Source organism: Cloeon dipterum, chromosome 1 (assembly GCF_949628265.1).
Source record: "Cloeon dipterum chromosome 1, ieCloDipt1.1, whole genome shotgun sequence".
Taxonomy (NCBI): domain Eukaryota; kingdom Metazoa; phylum Arthropoda; class Insecta; order Ephemeroptera; family Baetidae; genus Cloeon; species Cloeon dipterum.
In genome coordinates, this window is record NC_088786.1 from 20,824,338 (window position 1) to 20,841,554 (window position 17,217).

General features: G+C 41.9%; 7 protein-coding genes across 8 annotated transcripts; 4 read left to right on the forward strand and 3 right to left on the reverse strand.

Moving 5' to 3' along the window:
• Positions 1 to 397: 397 nt before the first annotated feature.
• On the reverse strand, positions 398 to 2,558 carry Alg10 (alpha-1,2-glucosyltransferase Alg10). The gene is made up of 5 exons (XM_065475295.1): positions 2,332 to 2,558; positions 2,096 to 2,275; positions 1,877 to 2,039; positions 1,698 to 1,819; positions 398 to 1,198 (listed from the first exon to the last, which is right to left on the reverse strand). Exons 1-5 carry the CDS (start codon positions 2,485 to 2,487, stop codon positions 494 to 496), a joined length of 1,326 nt encoding a protein of 441 aa, XP_065331367.1. The 5' UTR covers positions 2,488 to 2,558; the 3' UTR covers positions 398 to 493.
• A 140-nt stretch (positions 2,559 to 2,698) lies between these two features.
• On the forward strand, positions 2,699 to 8,508 carry LOC135948527 (probable RNA-binding protein 19). Its single transcript, XM_065497843.1, has 14 exons — positions 2,699 to 2,848; positions 2,912 to 3,116; positions 3,176 to 3,342; positions 3,393 to 3,569; positions 3,623 to 3,893; positions 3,951 to 4,145; positions 4,239 to 4,433; positions 4,857 to 5,119; positions 5,443 to 5,901; positions 5,952 to 6,154; positions 6,213 to 6,329; positions 6,380 to 6,609; positions 6,661 to 6,747; positions 8,366 to 8,508. Exons 1-13 carry the CDS (start codon positions 2,813 to 2,815, stop codon positions 6,744 to 6,746), a joined length of 2,604 nt encoding a protein of 867 aa, XP_065353915.1. The 5' UTR covers positions 2,699 to 2,812; the 3' UTR covers position 6,747; positions 8,366 to 8,508.
• LOC135948542 (AH receptor-interacting protein) lies at positions 6,740 to 8,370 on the reverse strand. The gene is made up of 5 exons (XM_065497880.1): positions 7,995 to 8,370; positions 7,709 to 7,885; positions 7,482 to 7,647; positions 7,064 to 7,387; positions 6,740 to 7,007 (listed from the first exon to the last, which is right to left on the reverse strand). The coding sequence occupies exons 1-5, from the start codon at positions 8,070 to 8,072 to the stop codon at positions 6,805 to 6,807; spliced, it is 948 nt and encodes a 315-aa protein (XP_065353952.1). The 5' UTR covers positions 8,073 to 8,370; the 3' UTR covers positions 6,740 to 6,804.
• On the forward strand, positions 8,389 to 9,486 carry LOC135939028 (lebercilin). Its single transcript, XM_065483194.1, has one exon. It carries the CDS (start codon positions 8,389 to 8,391, stop codon positions 9,484 to 9,486), a length of 1,098 nt encoding a protein of 365 aa, XP_065339266.1.
• A 695-nt stretch (positions 9,487 to 10,181) lies between these two features.
• LOC135948535 (kelch domain-containing protein 2-like) lies at positions 10,182 to 14,106 on the forward strand. 2 transcript variants are annotated; one of them, XM_065497856.1, is made up of 9 exons: positions 10,182 to 10,442; positions 10,503 to 10,585; positions 10,677 to 10,765; positions 11,148 to 11,310; positions 11,362 to 11,667; positions 11,726 to 11,841; positions 13,197 to 13,375; positions 13,524 to 13,576; positions 13,630 to 14,106. In XM_065497856.1, the coding sequence occupies exons 1-9, from the start codon at positions 10,311 to 10,313 to the stop codon at positions 13,736 to 13,738; spliced, it is 1,230 nt and encodes a 409-aa protein (XP_065353928.1). In that variant the 5' UTR covers positions 10,182 to 10,310; the 3' UTR covers positions 13,739 to 14,106. The 2 variants fall into 2 exon arrangements, with proteins under 2 accessions (XP_065353928.1, XP_065353938.1); XM_065497866.1 differs by lacking the exon at positions 13,197 to 13,375 and adding an exon at positions 12,936 to 13,099 and having other exon boundaries at positions 10,184 to 10,442.
• A 223-nt stretch (positions 14,107 to 14,329) lies between these two features.
• On the forward strand, positions 14,330 to 15,377 carry LOC135948560 (TP53-regulated inhibitor of apoptosis 1-like). The gene is made up of 2 exons (XM_065497905.1): positions 14,330 to 14,669; positions 14,726 to 15,377. The coding sequence occupies exons 1-2, from the start codon at positions 14,523 to 14,525 to the stop codon at positions 14,816 to 14,818; spliced, it is 240 nt and encodes a 79-aa protein (XP_065353977.1). The 5' UTR covers positions 14,330 to 14,522; the 3' UTR covers positions 14,819 to 15,377.
• On the reverse strand, positions 15,364 to 16,613 carry LOC135948551 (complement component 1 Q subcomponent-binding protein, mitochondrial-like). The gene is made up of 5 exons (XM_065497893.1): positions 16,270 to 16,613; positions 16,040 to 16,193; positions 15,789 to 15,979; positions 15,642 to 15,730; positions 15,364 to 15,587 (listed from the first exon to the last, which is right to left on the reverse strand). The coding sequence occupies exons 1-5, from the start codon at positions 16,490 to 16,492 to the stop codon at positions 15,438 to 15,440; spliced, it is 807 nt and encodes a 268-aa protein (XP_065353965.1). The 5' UTR covers positions 16,493 to 16,613; the 3' UTR covers positions 15,364 to 15,437.
• Positions 16,614 to 17,217: the final 604 nt, after the last annotated feature.

Sequence of the window (17,217 nt, forward strand, 5' to 3'; positions counted from 1 at the left end):
GACACAGAGTAATTTTCCAAATTAAGAAAAGTTGCCCACTTAATTAGCTGGAAGCTGAGATTATCGAATTTGAACCAAGTGGTACAATTAAAAAACCGAAACTCTGTGCCCCTGTGAGTATAGCAATTTTTGGATTTCAAAAACCACAAGTCCTTTTGGTTGATCACCTACCTAACGGCAATCAACATACCAAGTTTCATTCAAATCGATTCACCCTTGCCAGCTTAGTGTCATCTAGAAATGGAAAAAGCCATGTAATTTGAACAAAGCATAATTACAGCATAATTAATAAAATAATTGTGAACACCTAAAATAAATAATGAGTTCCAATCAACAGTAATTTTTTGCTTTCAATCAGGTCCAATACATCACAAAGATGGTAATGGGAAACTGTTAGTTTTTCCACAATATTATTTTATGTGCATTTATTTTAAAAGTCTTTAACCAGTACAGTATGTTTCTCAAAAACACAGGAAACAGTCGGTGTTTTAATTCACCAGATAAATCGCACCTTGGACTCTGGTGTGAAGGGGCAGTAGACGTACACATAGACAATGAACATGTTGACGAGCAAGGAGACCAAGACATTGACGGCCGACAGTTTGCAATTCGGCTCTGGCGCGTGCATCTTGTAGAAAATGAAGGGCATAACAAAGTACCTGGGCTCGAGCAGCGCCTGCGGCACCAGGGCGGCGGCCGCGCACGCCGTGAACAGCAGCTGCAGGAAGAGGCCATGCCTGGCAAGCTGCGTGAGCAGCGTGTGTCCCGCAAACAGGTAAAGCGGCGCCAGCCAGAAGCCAGCCGGCTGCAGCAACCGGCGCCACAGATAGAAGGTGTAGTGGCGGTTGTCGGCCAGCAGGTACGGGTGCGCCGTTGAGTTCAAGTGCACGATAGCGGCCACGGCCACCGCGGCCAGCACAGTGGCCGCCGGCCGACGCAGCATGAGCCGCAGGAAGCGGGGCGCGGCAGTGGCGAACGTAGCAGGCGCCAGCGCCGCGCACACGGCGCTGAAGTAGAGCAGCTGCGGCAAGTGCACGGTGGCCTCGTGCGCTGACTTGTCACCAAGGACGATGCCCCCGTTCCACGCCACGAATGCGACGAAGGAGGCGCCGACTGCGATGAACGGCGTCTCTTGCAGCACGATGGATGAGACCACGTGCGGCCGCTGCAGTCCAGCCCACACTCGACCAAAAATCTCCTGTGATATAAGAACAAAAAATTTGGGCCTTAAAAATCGAGATGATATAATTCCAAAAATGCTTAATATTACATATTTTTTGTTACAAAAATTTTCGGTCTGCAAACAACGTTTAGAATGAGATTTTAGGCACATCAGGGTGCTTCCTGAGCACCCTGGTAGCTTCTAAAGGGTTGCAAATTGCACACGTATATTCTGAAAGACTTGACTGTTCCAATGGTGCACAAATCATTCAGAAATTTTTAGTTTACACAACAAAAAACACAGTCGTCATTAGATCCACGCTATCAAAATTAAAATTTTTAAATTTATAAGGTTTCATGCCTAAATTTGGCACAATGCCCTTTCAGTACCTCGCATTTTGCCATATTTTATGTGTAAGCAATTTATCATTTTTTCGTAAGAGTCCACCCAGCTGATGAGTAAAAAATTCTCAGATTTGTTCTAATTCAAGCACCACCCTTGCTCCCAGATTTCTTCAATGTATCGTAGAACTTACATTTTTCCTAAGTCTGACATTGTCCTTCTTCAGCAGTTCATCCAGCAAATTATATCCGTGAAGAGCAGCAGTGAAGGCAACCCAAATAACATTTGTTTGTCTCATCCAAAGGGATACAAACCCTGAAATAAAATTTTAAATTATATAAACAGAATCATCACTACAAGATTTTATCATACCTAGCATTGCCGAGAGAACGATTTTGTTGTGCAGGAACGCACAGTACATTAGCAGCACAGAAAGAGTGCTGATCACATCTGTATAGTATAAGAAGCTGAAGAAGTAGAGAATCGGGAATGTTGACAAGTTGGCGAGCTCGAGTACGCCAGTCCAAAGAGAACCCTGAAGAAAAAGGACAAAAGTGAAACAAAATATCATCAATTATTACAAAATTATACTTTGTTTAGTTTGCTGATGATCAGGGTGAGAACGATAAAATTGCAGCTGGCAAACACGACGTTTGTTAGTCTAAGGAAAAAAATGTCGCAGTGCAGATCGAGTCCAAGCGCGTTCGAGACGCGAAGCAAGGCCAAGGAAGCCAAATATAAGCCGGGTGGAGTGGTGATTTTCGGGTCCCACTGTAAAATATTTATTTAAACCACATTTTTATGAAAATAGCACACTAGATATCTACTTGGAAATCTGCACGGCAATATCGCTGTGCTTGCGGAACGTGGAACTCTTCGTCAATGTAAGGTGACTCGGTGACTCGATGGACCAGCAGGAAACACTGCCACGAGAAAAAGACGAAAACAGGAAAAATCACAGCCGAAACATGTAAAAGGTTCATGGTCGGTCAAATTCGAAGACAAAGTTGAAAAAAGCAAAGGGAGTCCACATCACCAGCAGCCGTGTTTACGTTTTCACAGCTGCCGCCTCAGTTGTTTAAATTCTAGTAGCAAACAGATGATTTCATTGGTGCGTGAGGCTGTCAAGCGAACCAATGGTCATGCGTATCACCCTCACCCGGCACACTCGGGTGACTCGGGCTGACTCGGGCGCACTCGCTTCTCACACGTGTTGTTTATGTTTCTAAGAGCGCCGCATGGTTTGAAGATTTTTATGTGGTGTGATTGAACCGAATTTTCCTATTTTTGATCGATCTCGCACCAAATATGTCTCGACTAATTGTCAAAAACTTGGCGAACAGCGTGAGTTAAATCATTTGCCTGCTCTTTTGATTTGATTGAACAAACTTTTTAAAAAACAAACAGGTTACGGAAGAAAAGCTGCGGGAGTGTTTCGGAGTTAAGGGCATCATCACTGATGTCCAACTCAAATTCACAAAGGATGGCAAATTCCGGCACTTTGGATTTGTTGGGTTTAAAAGTGCCGAGGAGGCGTTGTCTGCAAAGGAATACTTGGATGGAACTTTTATCCGAGGCACCAAAATCCAGGTTGCCGTTTGTGCAGATTTAGGTGAGTTTTATTTTTTGTTCATCACGTATGTATTTATGTATGATGATTTTTGCAATTAGGTGACGACAAAAAGCCAAAAGCTTGGAGTAAGTATGCCGCTGATAGCACAGCTTACAAAAAGGAGCACAAGGATGAACTGAAAAAGGAGGAGGAGGAAAGATCGAAAGCTAAACAAGAGGAAAAGAAGAAGAAAAAGAAAAGCAAAAATTCTGAACTAATTGAAAAAGTTGTTCTTGTGTTTAAACCTCAATCTTTTCTAAATTAATGATTTTCCAGCACAAAGATGATCCTCTTTTTGCCGAGTTTCTTGAAACCCATGGTAAAAGTTTAGATGAGTTGGTCGAAAAAGAGCCAGAAGGAAAGGAAGAAAATAAATCTGCGAGTAAAGATTTAGATGAAGAGGATGACCAGCCCAATGACAAAGAGGCGAATAAACAAATTTCTGATTTGGAGGTAATCTTAAAAAAATAAATGGGAAATATTTTATATTAAAATCGCTTTTGCAGTACCTGAAATCGATCACAGAAAACACGGAAGGAAAGGAAAAGCGCAAGAAGAAGGAGAAGGTGCCCAAACCAGCGCTAAGGAATACTCTCTTCACAATAAAAATTAGAGGATTGGGCATGAAACATAAAAAGAAAGACATCAAGCAATTCTTCGGAACTGTGAAACCAAAAAGCGTGCGGTTGTGCAGCAAAGTAAAGGGAATTGCTTATGTTGGCTTCAACACTGAGAAAGAGATGAAGCAGGCGCTGAAAAAACACAAGAGTTTCCTTGGTAAATTAATTACCCACTGATAATTTCCACCAATCAATTAAAATAATATTTTTGCAGAGGGCAAACAGCTTCAGGTGAGCGCCTACGGCACTCCCAAGGAACAATCAGGGGAGGAGGCAAAGGATAAGTGGAAGCAACAAGAGGAGAGTGTCAAAAATGAGGAGAGCATCGCCGAGTCAGGCTGCATCTTTGTGCGCAACCTGTCTTACACCACCAGCCAGGAGGATCTCGAGCCTCTCTTTTCCCAATATGGTCAGTCTATCAGAAAAGGCAACTTTAGCAATTATTTGTGCAACCAACAAATAATTTTTCCTTTTTTACTGTTTAACCAAATTGAAATGGTAGGTCCTGTTACTGAGGTCAGCGTGCCAATTGATAGACTGAGTCGTAAAATGAAGGGCTTTGCGTGCATCACATTCATGGTTCCTGAAAACGCGGTGAAAGCGTACACGGCGCTCGATGGAACCGTATTTCAAGGCCGAATGCTTCACCTCTTACCTGGCAAGACCAAAAAGTCTTTCACAGAAATGGCAGAAGAAGGCGAGTTGGAAAATTAGGACTTTGCAATTTTCAATGCGTGTTTAAAACCCAATAATCTCTTTTAAAATTATGATACACTATTTTTAGTATTACTTTTATCTCCATCATGTCAATTCTCAAATTAGTTATTTTTCAGTTTTTATACTAGCCTTATTATTATTATTATTTTTGTTTGTTTATTCTCACACTAGGTCAATTTACATTCATGTTATCAAAAAAGTCGTAAAATTTTTTAAAAAAATGCTTGATTTTTTTTCAATTTGTGTACTTGGAAAATATTTTCAATTAAAATTTAGTTTTAATATCATTGTAATTAAATGCCAATTATTTATTTGTTTTTCAAATAAAACTTGAAATTACGAAAACCTCTGATATAACGACACATGACTTGAAACTCATTATTTTTTTCTCTTGTTTGTTCAGATGGTTTAAGTTTCAAACAGAGACAGGCGCTAAAGAAGAAAGCACAGTCTGGCTCGTCGCACAACTGGAATTCGCTGTTCCTTGGCCAGAATGCGGTTGTCGACGCTATGGCAAAGAGTTACAACACAAGCAAGGAGCGAGTACTGGACTCTGAGTCTGGCGACAGTGTTGCAGTTCGACTCGCGCTTGGAGAGACACAAATTGTGCTTGACACCAAGAACTTCTTGGAACGCAACGGAGTCTCTCTGGACGCCTTCAACCAGGTACAAAATTACTAGGGCAAAGAACACCAATAGCTTTTTGTTAGGTCAAAGTAAAGGTGTTGAAATGAGACAATTTAAGGCATTATTGCAGTGCAGTAAGAATTACAGTCAACTTTTCCTGAGAGTACTTGCATTAAAACATTTCTAGTATCAAATAGCTATTTTTCCCTTACTCAATTTATTTCCCTTGCCCAATTTTATCTGATGAACTAAGTATCAAAGCTCATTTAGTCACGATGTAAATCTGACCTAAAATTATTTAACCATTTTTTGGAAAATTTAGCATTAAATCATTCCTCTCTATGAATATTGTGGTATTTTAGGCGCCTAAGTCACGTTCAAAGAACACGATTTTGGCCAAGAATCTGCCTGCGGAAACAACTGCTGAGGAGCTGAGGGAAATGTTTGGCAAGCATGGTGAGCTAGGCCGTTTAGTGCTCCCTCCGAGCGGCGTCACTGCAATCATCGAGTTCTGCGACCCGTCTGAGGCCAAGACCGCCTTCACCAAGTTGGCATATACAAAATTCAAGCACCTGCCACTCTACCTTGAATGGGCGCCAGAGGAGACATTTTCCGTCCAGACCAAGCCCAAGAGCAAAAAGCAACCTGCAAAGAAGCAAGAAAATGGTTCAAACGTGGAAACTGACGAGGGGCAGCAGAAAGAGGAACAGGCCGCTGAGGAGGAAGAGGAGAAGGAGGAAGAGGAAGTGCAAGCAGAGAACGACACCACTTTGTTTGTCAAAAATCTCAATTTCAGCACGTCAGAAGACGCTTTGCGGCAGGTTTGAATTTTCTTGTCTCTCAATATTTTGATATTCAATCATAATTCCAGCACTTCGCGAAATGCGGAAAACTGGCGAGGGTAAGCGTGGCTAGGAAGAATGACACGAAAAATGTGGGCAAGACGCTGAGTATGGGCTACGGCTTTGTCCAGTTTTTGCGTAAGTCTTGCGCAGACAAGGCCTTGAAGACGTTGCAGCACTCGATGCTTGATGAACACGCCATTGAGCTGAAGAGATCCAACAGAAGTCTACAGTAAATTAATTTTTTAATTAATTCCCTTAGCAGACTATAATATGCCTTTTGTTTCTAGGGGTGATGTGGCGACAACCAGAAAGCAGGCCGCTGTTGGAAAGCAGACGGGCAACAAAATCATTGTGAGGAACATTCCATTCCAGGCAACCAACAAAGAAGTTCGAGACCTCTTCAAGTGAGTTTCGCTTCATGAAAGGAATCTCTTAAACTCAATATTTTGATCAGGGTCTTTGGCGAACTAAAGGCTGTGAGGCTTCCTCGCAAGATGGTGGGAACAGGACCGCACAGAGGCTTTGCATTCGTCGAGTTCTGTGGCAAAGGCGACGCTAAGAGAGCGTTTGACGCCCTGTGCCAGAGCACCCATCTTTACGGCAGGCGGCTTGTGCTCGAGTGGGCCGCGCCGGAGGAGTCCATTGACGAACTGCGCAAGAGAACGGCCCAACACTTTCACCAAGGTAACCAGCCCCAACTCTTGTTCATGCAAACGGTTAACATTCCTGGTGCAGATGGTCCTGGCAGTTCAGCTAAGCAGTCGAGAAAGAGTGTTTTGAAAATGGACTTGTCTAATAAAGAAGACGACGATGATGATTAAGGTAACAGCAAAAGATTTAATTCCACGTATCACAATTAAAGATTCAGATAATTGTTGTTTAAAACAGTTTCCCCGCAAACTTTGCCTTGTCCTGGGCGTCTCTTTTCCTTTCTTCCTCGTCGATTTTCTTGAGGTCTGCAGCGACCGCCTGCGCGAGGTTTGGCTGTAATTGTGCCACCCTCTGAAGGTCTTTTCTCGCCTCATTTGGGTTCCAAGCGCCGATATGCGCTTTTCCTCGCCTGAACAGTGCCTTTACACTGTCTGAAAGTTGTCTGCATTAGAAACAAGCGATTATTTAGTCAGAAAGACCCAATCACCTGGCTCGCTCTCAAGCACTGTGCTGCAGTGTTCGATGACGGCGTAGTACTCGCCCTGGTTGAGTCTACATTGGGCAAAGTTGAGCAGCAGCGGCAGTTTTTGCGCGTTCAGCACGTTCCACTCCTGATCACCAGGCTTTTCTTTGAGCATCAGGTGCTCCAGCATTCCTATCGCCTCCGAGTATTTCTCGGACGCCTCCTGGCACAGACCCTTGCGAAAAAGCTCATTGCCCTGCTCTCGCAGCCGCGGCACTGAGTCTGCCTTCTCCTCCTCACTCAGCTGCCACGACTCTCTTTTGTATTCGTCCTCCACACTCAGAAGTTCTAAAATAGTATTTTTTTTTCAAGATCCTCAATAATGTTGGTAACAAAATTTAGTGGGAAATGTTATATTAAATTTTATCACATTCAAACTCACCCATGACGAACTCAAGGTCGCATGGCACCCTCATGAGATGATTGAGGTCGTCATAGCCGATTCCCTCTGTCTGCAGAGTGACGCCGCAGCAGTGGTGGTTGCGATGCTCCTTGGGCTTGAACGAGTCTCGCAACGTTTTTGACACAAATGGATAAGACGCGACCAGCTGCCGACAATAAAGTCAGGATTTTCAGTCAGCTGTTTAGTGTCAGACAAAATTGTCTTACGCTTTTGTCGACAGTAAACTGCGAAACCTCGTTCAAGCTCATTGTCTGAATGATCGCCTCCCACACCTCCAACTTGAATTTTTTGCCCAGGATCAGCTCCATTGGCTTGCCCATTTTTCTACTGTCGTCTAGAATGGTCTGGTCGTCACATCTCTTGGTCACAAAGTGGAAGTGAACCTTTAAAAATAAAAAAAGCATGAATTTTTGCTTACAGCGGTTTGATTTTGTCGACGAAGTCACTTTTGATTTATTTTCAAATAAATATGGTGCACATTTTTCCCTTCACCTTGGTGCCTGATTGGATAGGTTTATATTGCTTCCCGGCGTGCAGGATTTTCTTCTGGATTAATGACGAGTCGACCATGTTTGCCTGACCTTCAATCGATCGCCTGCAATCTGAATCAGACGATAATGAATAATTCTCCCCTTGGGATGTCAAGTGCGTGTCCACGGTGACGGTGCACCCTCTTTCGACTTTCTCTAACGCTTGCTTTTCAATTTGACTTGACAATAACAAAGCACGCCTTCAGCTGGTCGATAGCGGGTGCAGCGCGCATGCTCGCCGTTTTCAGGAGTTTTCGGAGGCGCGCGATCTCGGCTCTCATGTGCATTCCACACGCACCGACTGACCACTTTTGCCCGATTTTTGGTTCACAGGAGGATGTGAGAGCGGGAGGGGGATGAGCAGCAGCAGCAGCACGCCGTACGTGCAGAAGCTGGCCCTGCGGAAGGCCAAGCCGGCCGACTCGGTGGTGCAGCGGGTGCTGAGCGCCAAGGAGCAGCGCGCGCGGCAGCTGGAGAACGAGGTGGGCGCCCTGCGGAGGCAGCTGCACCAGCTGAGCACCGAAAACCGCCTGCTGCACGCGCAGAACAAGAGACACGCCGCCGCCCTGGGCCGCTTTCAGGACGTCGAGGCAGAGCTGCCGACGCTGCTGGCCGGACACGCGGACGAGGTGCGAGCTCTGCGCCAACGTTGCCAGCGCTTGGCCGTCGAGAGCCGCGAGCAGGCGCGCGAGCTGCGTACCAAGACGGCCGCCCTGCAGCTCGCCAGGGAGCAGGTGGCCCGACTGCGCGGAGTGCTTGAGGATAAAGGCCTGGTCGAGCGACAGCTACTGCAGAAGCGGCTGGAAGAGGCCGAGGCGCGCGTCCGGGAGTTGGAGCAGCAGCTGACCGAGGTCAGCAGACGGCTCGAGCTCGAACAGCGTAGCAGCCGCCACCACCTGGCCAGGGAACAGCGTCGGACGCGTGAGGCTCAAGAGGAACTGAGTAAGGCCGAGCTGCGCATCGGACAGCTCGAATCCGACGTCCGCCGCACTCAGCGCACCATGCCCACCGCCGCTGTTCTCTTCGCCAGACGCGGCCGTGCCGAAAAACCGGCGTCCAAGCCCGACTCAGACAGTGAATTGCACCTCCCCTCCTCGTCCGACGGAAGCGAAGACGATGAGGAGCTGGCCAGGCTGTACGAGCCAAAGCAGGTGGCGTCGCTGCAGGCACAGTGGGCCGTCGACTCTCGCACCTTCAGCCTCAGGCAGCCGTCAGTACCTCCGCCGCCGCCACAACAGCCGCCTCTGCAACCCAGCGGCTTTCTCCCTGAGCTGCGCGAGGAAGAGGCCAAACCCAGCGGCACTGGTGGCAGCGACGACTCTGACGGTGACAACTACACCAAGGAGGCGCTGCTCAAGGCCCTCGAAGAGATCGACCGGCAGAACCTCGTCGCTACCAAGGCAGAATCAGTTTTTGCTGCAAGCAATGGACACGCGTTAGGTGTCAGAGACTAAAAATAAGCCAAACTGTTGTGCATTACGTCACGTGTGTATACCATGCTGCTAAAGTTTCCCGACCCCTTATTTTGTTTTTTTTATATGTGTACAGAAAATAATAAAAATATATACATATATTGACAAGCAATTATGAAAGTTTTTCTTCCGAGAAATGATGAGTTTCAAATTGAGAGAAATTAAGTAACGAAATAATTGCTTTACTCAACAGAAAGTTGAGAAATGTACTTAAATATGTTGCTACATAAAAAATTTACACTTTAATTCTCATCTTATGACAGATTAACTCGATTAACTTGTGGTATTATTTTGATTAGCATACATTCTTGTTTAATATTCCTTAAAGTTCTAATAATTAAAAATATCGACTTTGGCTTTGATTTCAACTAAATTATAATATGAACAGGACACGTAAAATAAAATAATGTTTAACTTAAGCTTAATTACCGTCGTAAGGCCAAAGATATTTATTGAAATATTTTCAAATTAACAGGCCATAATACTTTCACCCACTGAAAACTATTCATCAGTAAAATTTTTCATCACAAATAGAAATAAAGCGAGAAAGGTACGAAACGTAACCAACAACATTGGTGACTGAAAAGTCACAGAAACATGGCTCCGATTCGTACCCCGCTCTTGCTCTCCCCAGTTATAGCAACTATTGGCTACGCCCACTGCAACTTTAAAAGTAAATTATTATTCTCATGTTATTTTCGGGCCGTACAGAAGTCAACAGACAGAAACCAGTGCTAGAGTGTTCGCGTATTCTACGCGGCACGCGGCAGCTTTTTCTCCAGCTAAAAATTTAATAAATACGTAGCATGCAACGAAATCTGAACAACTTCGTGCCAGTGGACGCGGACGCAGAGCACTTCCACAAGAGGATCCACTGCAGGAGCGGTCACATCACCGTGCGCTACAGGGATCACGTTTTGGTGTGGGGTGGTTCAAGGGTAAGTGCAGCAACACTCCCTGAAAAGAACCCTTATTTAACGCCCGCATTGTTCTTACAGGAGGTGCATTACGACAACGGAACAAATCACGAATACCACGATGCAAACGAGCTGATGATGTACAATTGCCTCACTGAAGTTTGGTAAAATTTCATCTGTTTAGAAAATTTTATCGATTATTTATATTAGATAGATTAGTTAGATTATTATCTAATGATGTATGTATCATTAAAGGACGCGGCAGTTCACTTCAGGAGAGGTGCCCTTCCGATGCTCGGGTGCTTGTGGGGTTGTCCTCGACCATTTCCTCTACGTCTTTGGGGGTTAGAGAAAAATGAAGTTTAATTTTATTTAATTTAAACATAACATGCCAATCATTTCACTTGTACTATTCATATGAAATTATGGATTGATGCTGGCATGCGATGATGAAAAACACGATTGAAAGAAATATATTATTTTTGCTAGTTGCATGTATTTTTACGCTCATCATGAAATGAAAATAATTTAAGTTGTTCAAAGGCATGAATATCTTATTCATGAAACTACTATTATTGATTCTGGCAGACGTCACTTATTCGCTTAATTGAAATTGTATTTCCTGACCATGCAAGCCAATAGAAAATTTCCACCTGCAACTTTTTCCAATTACTTGAATCTCTGTCTCGTTTTTTAAATATTAAAAAATATATATTTAAATGTCAGGATTCCAAGTGATATTCGACGATTTCTTCCAAGAAAGTATTGAGGCGCCAGGTAACTCACTTCACCGCTTAGATTTACGGACGATGACCTGGCAGGAATTGAGGCCGGCAGGCGTCCATCCAGTGCCTTGTGACAAACTGGCAGGGTGGGAGTTTAATGGAAGGTAACTGTTCATTATTAAATATCAAGACAAAAAAATCATTGATTTTATCAGGTTGTATTTCTTTGGCGGCTTTGGTCCTCCACCAGAAGACTTTGCCAACGTACCGTTCACATACATCCAATGCATGTCCAACACCGAGTATCCTCCCAGGGGCTGGAACAACCAGTTTGTGTGCTACGACCCTGAAATCAACTGCTGGACGTGGCCACGTACAAAAGGTTGCACGCCGTCACCGAAGGCCGCGCATGCAGCCGACATCAGGAATGGCAAAGCCTACATCTTTGGAGGAAGGCTGCTGCAGGAGCGGGTCAACGAGCTCCACTGCATCGACATGGACACAATGCGCTGGTCTGGAAAGTGGGTTGAAGGCAAGGGTAGTGGGATTTTCATTGATTAGTTTAATCATGCGTTGCAGTTTGACTCAAAATTCCTCGGAAGCACCTGAAGGCAGATCGTGGCACAGCTTTACGTTCATTGACAACAACACTGCTATAGTGTATGGCGGCTTCTCCCAGAAGGACATGATTTTAAGTATGTGATGCTTTTATTAATATTTTTCTTTGTCTGTAATGAATCTGTTAATCATGGCCAAATCAGCATATTATAAGACAATAAGGGATTGACAGTATAGTATTTATGGATAAAATCATCATGATAGCCCAAAATTTTCAATATAGCATTTATTTCTAGTTATAGACTTAACAATTTGTTTAGATAATACTTGAAAATCAAATTATAAAATTCTTGTTTTTTTTATTGTATAGACTAATGGACTCCCCTTGACAAGATGATCAATCGATTAATGGGTCCTCATTTTACTTTCTGAAATTCCCAGACCTTAAAAGTAACTTCAGATGCCTTTAACGTATTTTTTTACTAAATTTTAGTTTTCACAATTCATAAAATTAGATTTTCTTTCATATTTAATTTAGGGGTTTCCCAATTAAATCAAATAAATTTGACATTTAAATAATAATATATGATAGTTTCAAATATTATATTTTATTCATATTATATACATTCTTCATTCATTATCAGAATACCTATTGACTGTTTATATTTAGAAGACCCTGCAAATAGTTTTCTTTCTAAATATATTATTTTTTAAGCTAGAAGCTGCTTTTTTGCCACTTGCAGATAAAAATCACAAAAAAAATACATATTGATGGATTCATATTATCAATGAGAGTCTGCACACCAAATATTATCAGGATTTGATAAAAAATCCCATTTTTAAATCAATTTACCTTGATTTGACTTTTTGAATTGGTGTAAAAGTTCCAATTTTATCTCTGAGGCAATGTAGGCCAAAAATATAATTTTTAATCTGTTGATAGGAAAATTAAATCTCAAGATAGAGTGAGATGTTTTCCTATGATTTTATGGCTAGGTTATTGGTTATTGAATTGATTTTTAATTTTATTTCAATTCGCTGGCCGTAAAATCTTGGGGAAATATCTAACTCGATCTTAAAATTTACTTTTTATGCAAATTATTAAACAACTTAATATCCAACTGATCCATTTGGGGAATTATCTCATCAACATTTTGCTATTATTTGTACATAGACTATTTAAAATTGAAAAGTGTACCGTCAAAACCTTTCTAATTGGATTAAAACGCAGGCGACGTGTGGTCATTAGACACTGAGAATGTGAAATGGTCGCGTGTGCTGGGCCAGCACGCGCCACGCCTGTGGCACAGAGCGGTCAATTTTTCGCAAGGCAGCCGCGAAGTGGAGCTGCACGTCGTAGGTGGATACCAAACAAGCGTTTACCAGACGAAAGCAGTACGTTAAAAGAACTAACGATGCTGAGGAGAAATCACTAAATCACAAACAAAACTAAGAAGCGCAAAGGCTGACCGCGCGGTGTCTTTGTCTTCAGATGATTGCTGGAGGATGATGGTGGGCCAGAATGGCTTTGTCGGGTGGGACGAGATTCCTCTGGCCTATGACCACGGCCACCCGAGGTTTCTGCACACCTCGTGCCAAGGACGCCCAGGCGAATTGATTGTTCACGGCGGCTATGTCCAGCCATATTATCAACTCTCGTTCCTCCACCAAGTTAATATTATGACTCCGCTTTTTGTGGCCCAAATAACCAAATAATTTTCATTGTGATTTCTCCTCACAGCATGGTGTGTGTTAACGCATGAAAAATAATAAAATTGCACTGTTAGACTTTTATATCTGCTAATTAGTGTCGTTTTAGGAACTCGCTGACTCATTGCTCACCCTGAACTTCCAGCCCAAGTCGCTCTTTAGGTATGATTTTTTTAATTTTTAATGGTTTATTTATTTGAGACTTTGGATTACAGGCTCTGCATTCGAGCGTGCGTGGGTTATTCAGAGGAGACGCAAAGCCAATGGAGCGTGCTGCCAAAAGCGATCGAAAGAGTCCTTAAAGCTCGTCTCGAACAAGTTTAGCTATCCATTTGATATTCTCATTTTTTGACAAGTATTGTTTTACGCCAAGTATTGTCTCATTTAAATATGTGGAGTCACTCTTATAAGTACTTAAAGCTTGATGCGTTTCTTAAAAATATTTTAGTCGGTTTTTCAAAATTAATTCCTTTGTTGCATTGATCTGCAACCCTGAAACAACAATTGTCTGAATGATAGATTTATTTAAATATACATAGTTTCATGTTGTCAGGATAAATATAATATGATCATCCTTTTATGGCTCTAACAATTTTTTCTTATTATCAAGGAAGGAATGAACTGATGGACTACTGAACTAATTGTGATTTTTGCCTCTGTTTAAATAAAAATCGTGACTGAATCCAAACAAAGCTTTTTGTTTTCGAAATGCCTCTACAAAAATGTCAAAAATTTATCCAAATTGACTATTAACTATATGTAATGTACTTAGTTTCTTTATATTTAACTATGCGTAAAATGCAGCAAAATAAGATTCGCTGCGAGGATAGATCATTCGCGCCACTTGATGAGATGAATGTGGGCGTGTCCTCTGGGTTCAGGGAACATGATGTGTTCATATGTTTGCTCTCAGTTTTTCATTTTCATTGGTGCTGGTTGATAACGTAAAGAGCTAAAGAGGCTTTCATCTCAATGGAACTCAATCGCTTATGGAAAATTGGATTTTGCAAATAGAGGGATCCGACTTTGCCGAAATCTACCACATTTTCAAAGTCCTGCAGTTAGTGGTCGTCTTCACGATAATCGAGTTGTTCATCCAACTTTTACTATGAACAGCGTCAGTGAAGAATGCAACGAGTTGAAGAACTCGTACGACAAGTGCTTCAATGAGTGGTTCAGCCTAAAGTTTTTAAAAGGCGAGAAAAGCGACAAGATGTGTGCTGAACTCTTTGAAAAGTATCAGCAGTGTGTTAAGGTTGGACGTTCATTCGACTCTAATTTGTGCCATTTCAATTCCTTTGTTCCTTTCAGAATGCGATGAAAAACCAAAACATTAGCATAGAAGACGTCGAGCAGTTTCAGCTGGGCTCCGAACAAGAGAAAAAAGCTCCTCCAAAGAAATAAAAAATGTGATTCGAGTGTAACGTATCACATTAGCTTTTCATAATTGTATTATTTATGAGTGGCACTATTCGCACCTAAATTAGGTGCGAGTAGAAATTTAACACACCTAAATTTGGTGCGAATATTAGAGGCTTGAGGTACATAACGGCAGAGTAGACTCAACTCTTAGAACAATGTTGATTTTCTGTAAACTCCAGCAAAATTTCAACTTGAGACTATTATTGAATTAGCTTCAGCCCTGATGGGACCTGAGCCGGCGCTTTCCTTCGCCTGCGGAAGCTACCGGCATAACAGGTTAGTTGTATCTCATCCCATTCGCACCAAATTTACGTGCGTGAAGTTAAATCCATAATTTTTATTTTTTTTTCTTGATGGGAATTGTTATTATTTTTGTACGAGTTGTTCCGTGTTTAGTTGTATTGAAATTCGCTTGTTCTGCCTGCGGCCATCAGGACATACTAAATTGTTCATTTCTTGCGCCACAGATCTTGCTTAAAGTGGTTTTTATCTTGTGAGTAACTGATATTGCAATAAATAATAGTAAATATAATTCTACTTATTTAACTTTTTTTTATTTGGCAATCATGATCTAAACACTGCGTTATAGCAGATAGATGTTCTATTTGGAGTTGACAAACTTCTGCATCCTTTCAAGAAGGCCAACATATTGGTTGTGTTCGTACTTAGTCGCAAAGTCAGACAATTTAAGGGCAAATTCATTGGAAACTCCCTTCTCTTCAAGCAGATTCATCAGCAGGTCATACAGGTTCTGTGATACATTTAAATTAGGATACATTATGATTTCTGATTAAATTTAACTTACGCCATCAAGAATTTCTCCACTGACGGCGTAGGTTTCGTCCTTCCATTCTCCCTTGTACATGGTGACTTCATCAATGCTGAAAACATCCTCTGCAAATAATTTCATTACTTCAATTAAAAGTTCAACTATTTTTAATTAAGGACGTACGGTACTCGTCATCTGGATTTTGATGATCAGGAGTAAGGAATGAGCAAGTTAGGCCCAAAATTTCATCACCCCTGATCAGCTCAACCTCAAAGGTAGGCTGGGAACGCATTTCAGAAATTTCCTGATGCTCTTCTTGGTGAGAACCTCCGTCAGCGTCCACCGTGTGGTTAATATTGAAGTAAATTTTAATTCTAAAAAAAAAGTATTGCATCATCACAACGGATTTCAATAGAAGCCCATCAATTCCCTACCTTTCCTTTCCAGATTCTTTGGAAAGCTCCAGTTCCGAGCCTTCAGCTTCAATCTTGAAGCCATCCAGTTCCTTGGGAATATTGCCCTGCTGCTTCTGTGTCTTTTTCTCTGTAGAAATTTCGTCGGTCAGAAAGTCCACCAAGTCTTTTTCAGCTGTTCATGGAATAGTAATGTATACAATAACATTATAAAATCAAAATCTAGAAAATCATTTTTATGTACTACATACCTTTAGTGTGCACTTTCTGGTGGTTGCAGCAGGAGCAGGTAAGACTGTGATTATTGGTCTTCAGCATCTGATTATTTGCCGATGACGATGAGCACATGTGCCACAAAGTGCGTGTGTACAGATTAGTTGAGGCGTTTGGGCCGGCCACAACTAATTGTCTCACAGGATTCAAAATGCTCCTCATTGATGAGATTCTCGCCGCCGCTTTCACGATGTTGTTCATCTTGAGTGATTATAATAAAGCTACTTATTGTTAAATGCAAAAAATTTCTAGAAATTGCAGAACGGTCCTACAACTTAAACTTGACAATGAGCCTTTACGACTTTGATCTAAACACGTTGTTTTTCAATGCAGTTGGTACTAATACACACACACACCACACCGGCATTGGCGGCAGCAGCAGCACTGCTTCATATCATCATAACTTCTTCAAGGGGGAATTTTTATGGATCCATGGATCCCTCTAAACAATCAGTGAAGAGTAAGGAAAGGAGGACGATAATCTCTCTTGAAATTACTGTTAAAGGAGCTATTTTAATCTAAAAATGTTCATAATATATACATAAAACATGATTTTTACGCTGATGATTAGTTAATTTATATTTTAAATTAATTAATTGCATGGGTTTCATTTTAATGTTATTTTGCAGCTGTACACATTTCATGAAAAACGTGCAGTTTGCCGGCTAAAATTAGTAAAATTGAATCAAGGAGCTATTGTTATACTTTCGATCTGTGTTCATGTGTTACTTTTATCAAAAATTCAAAGTTTTGAATGAGCTTTAAACAGAATGATTCACCTGGAATTTTTTAAAAGAGTTCATGAAATTAAAAACTCAACTGGTGATTTATTAACATTAAAAAGACAAGCTTAAACCAGTTACGTAATAGTCGTAATAGCAGTCAGCTTTTGAGTATGAGCTTATGCTCATGTTGGCCATTCTGAC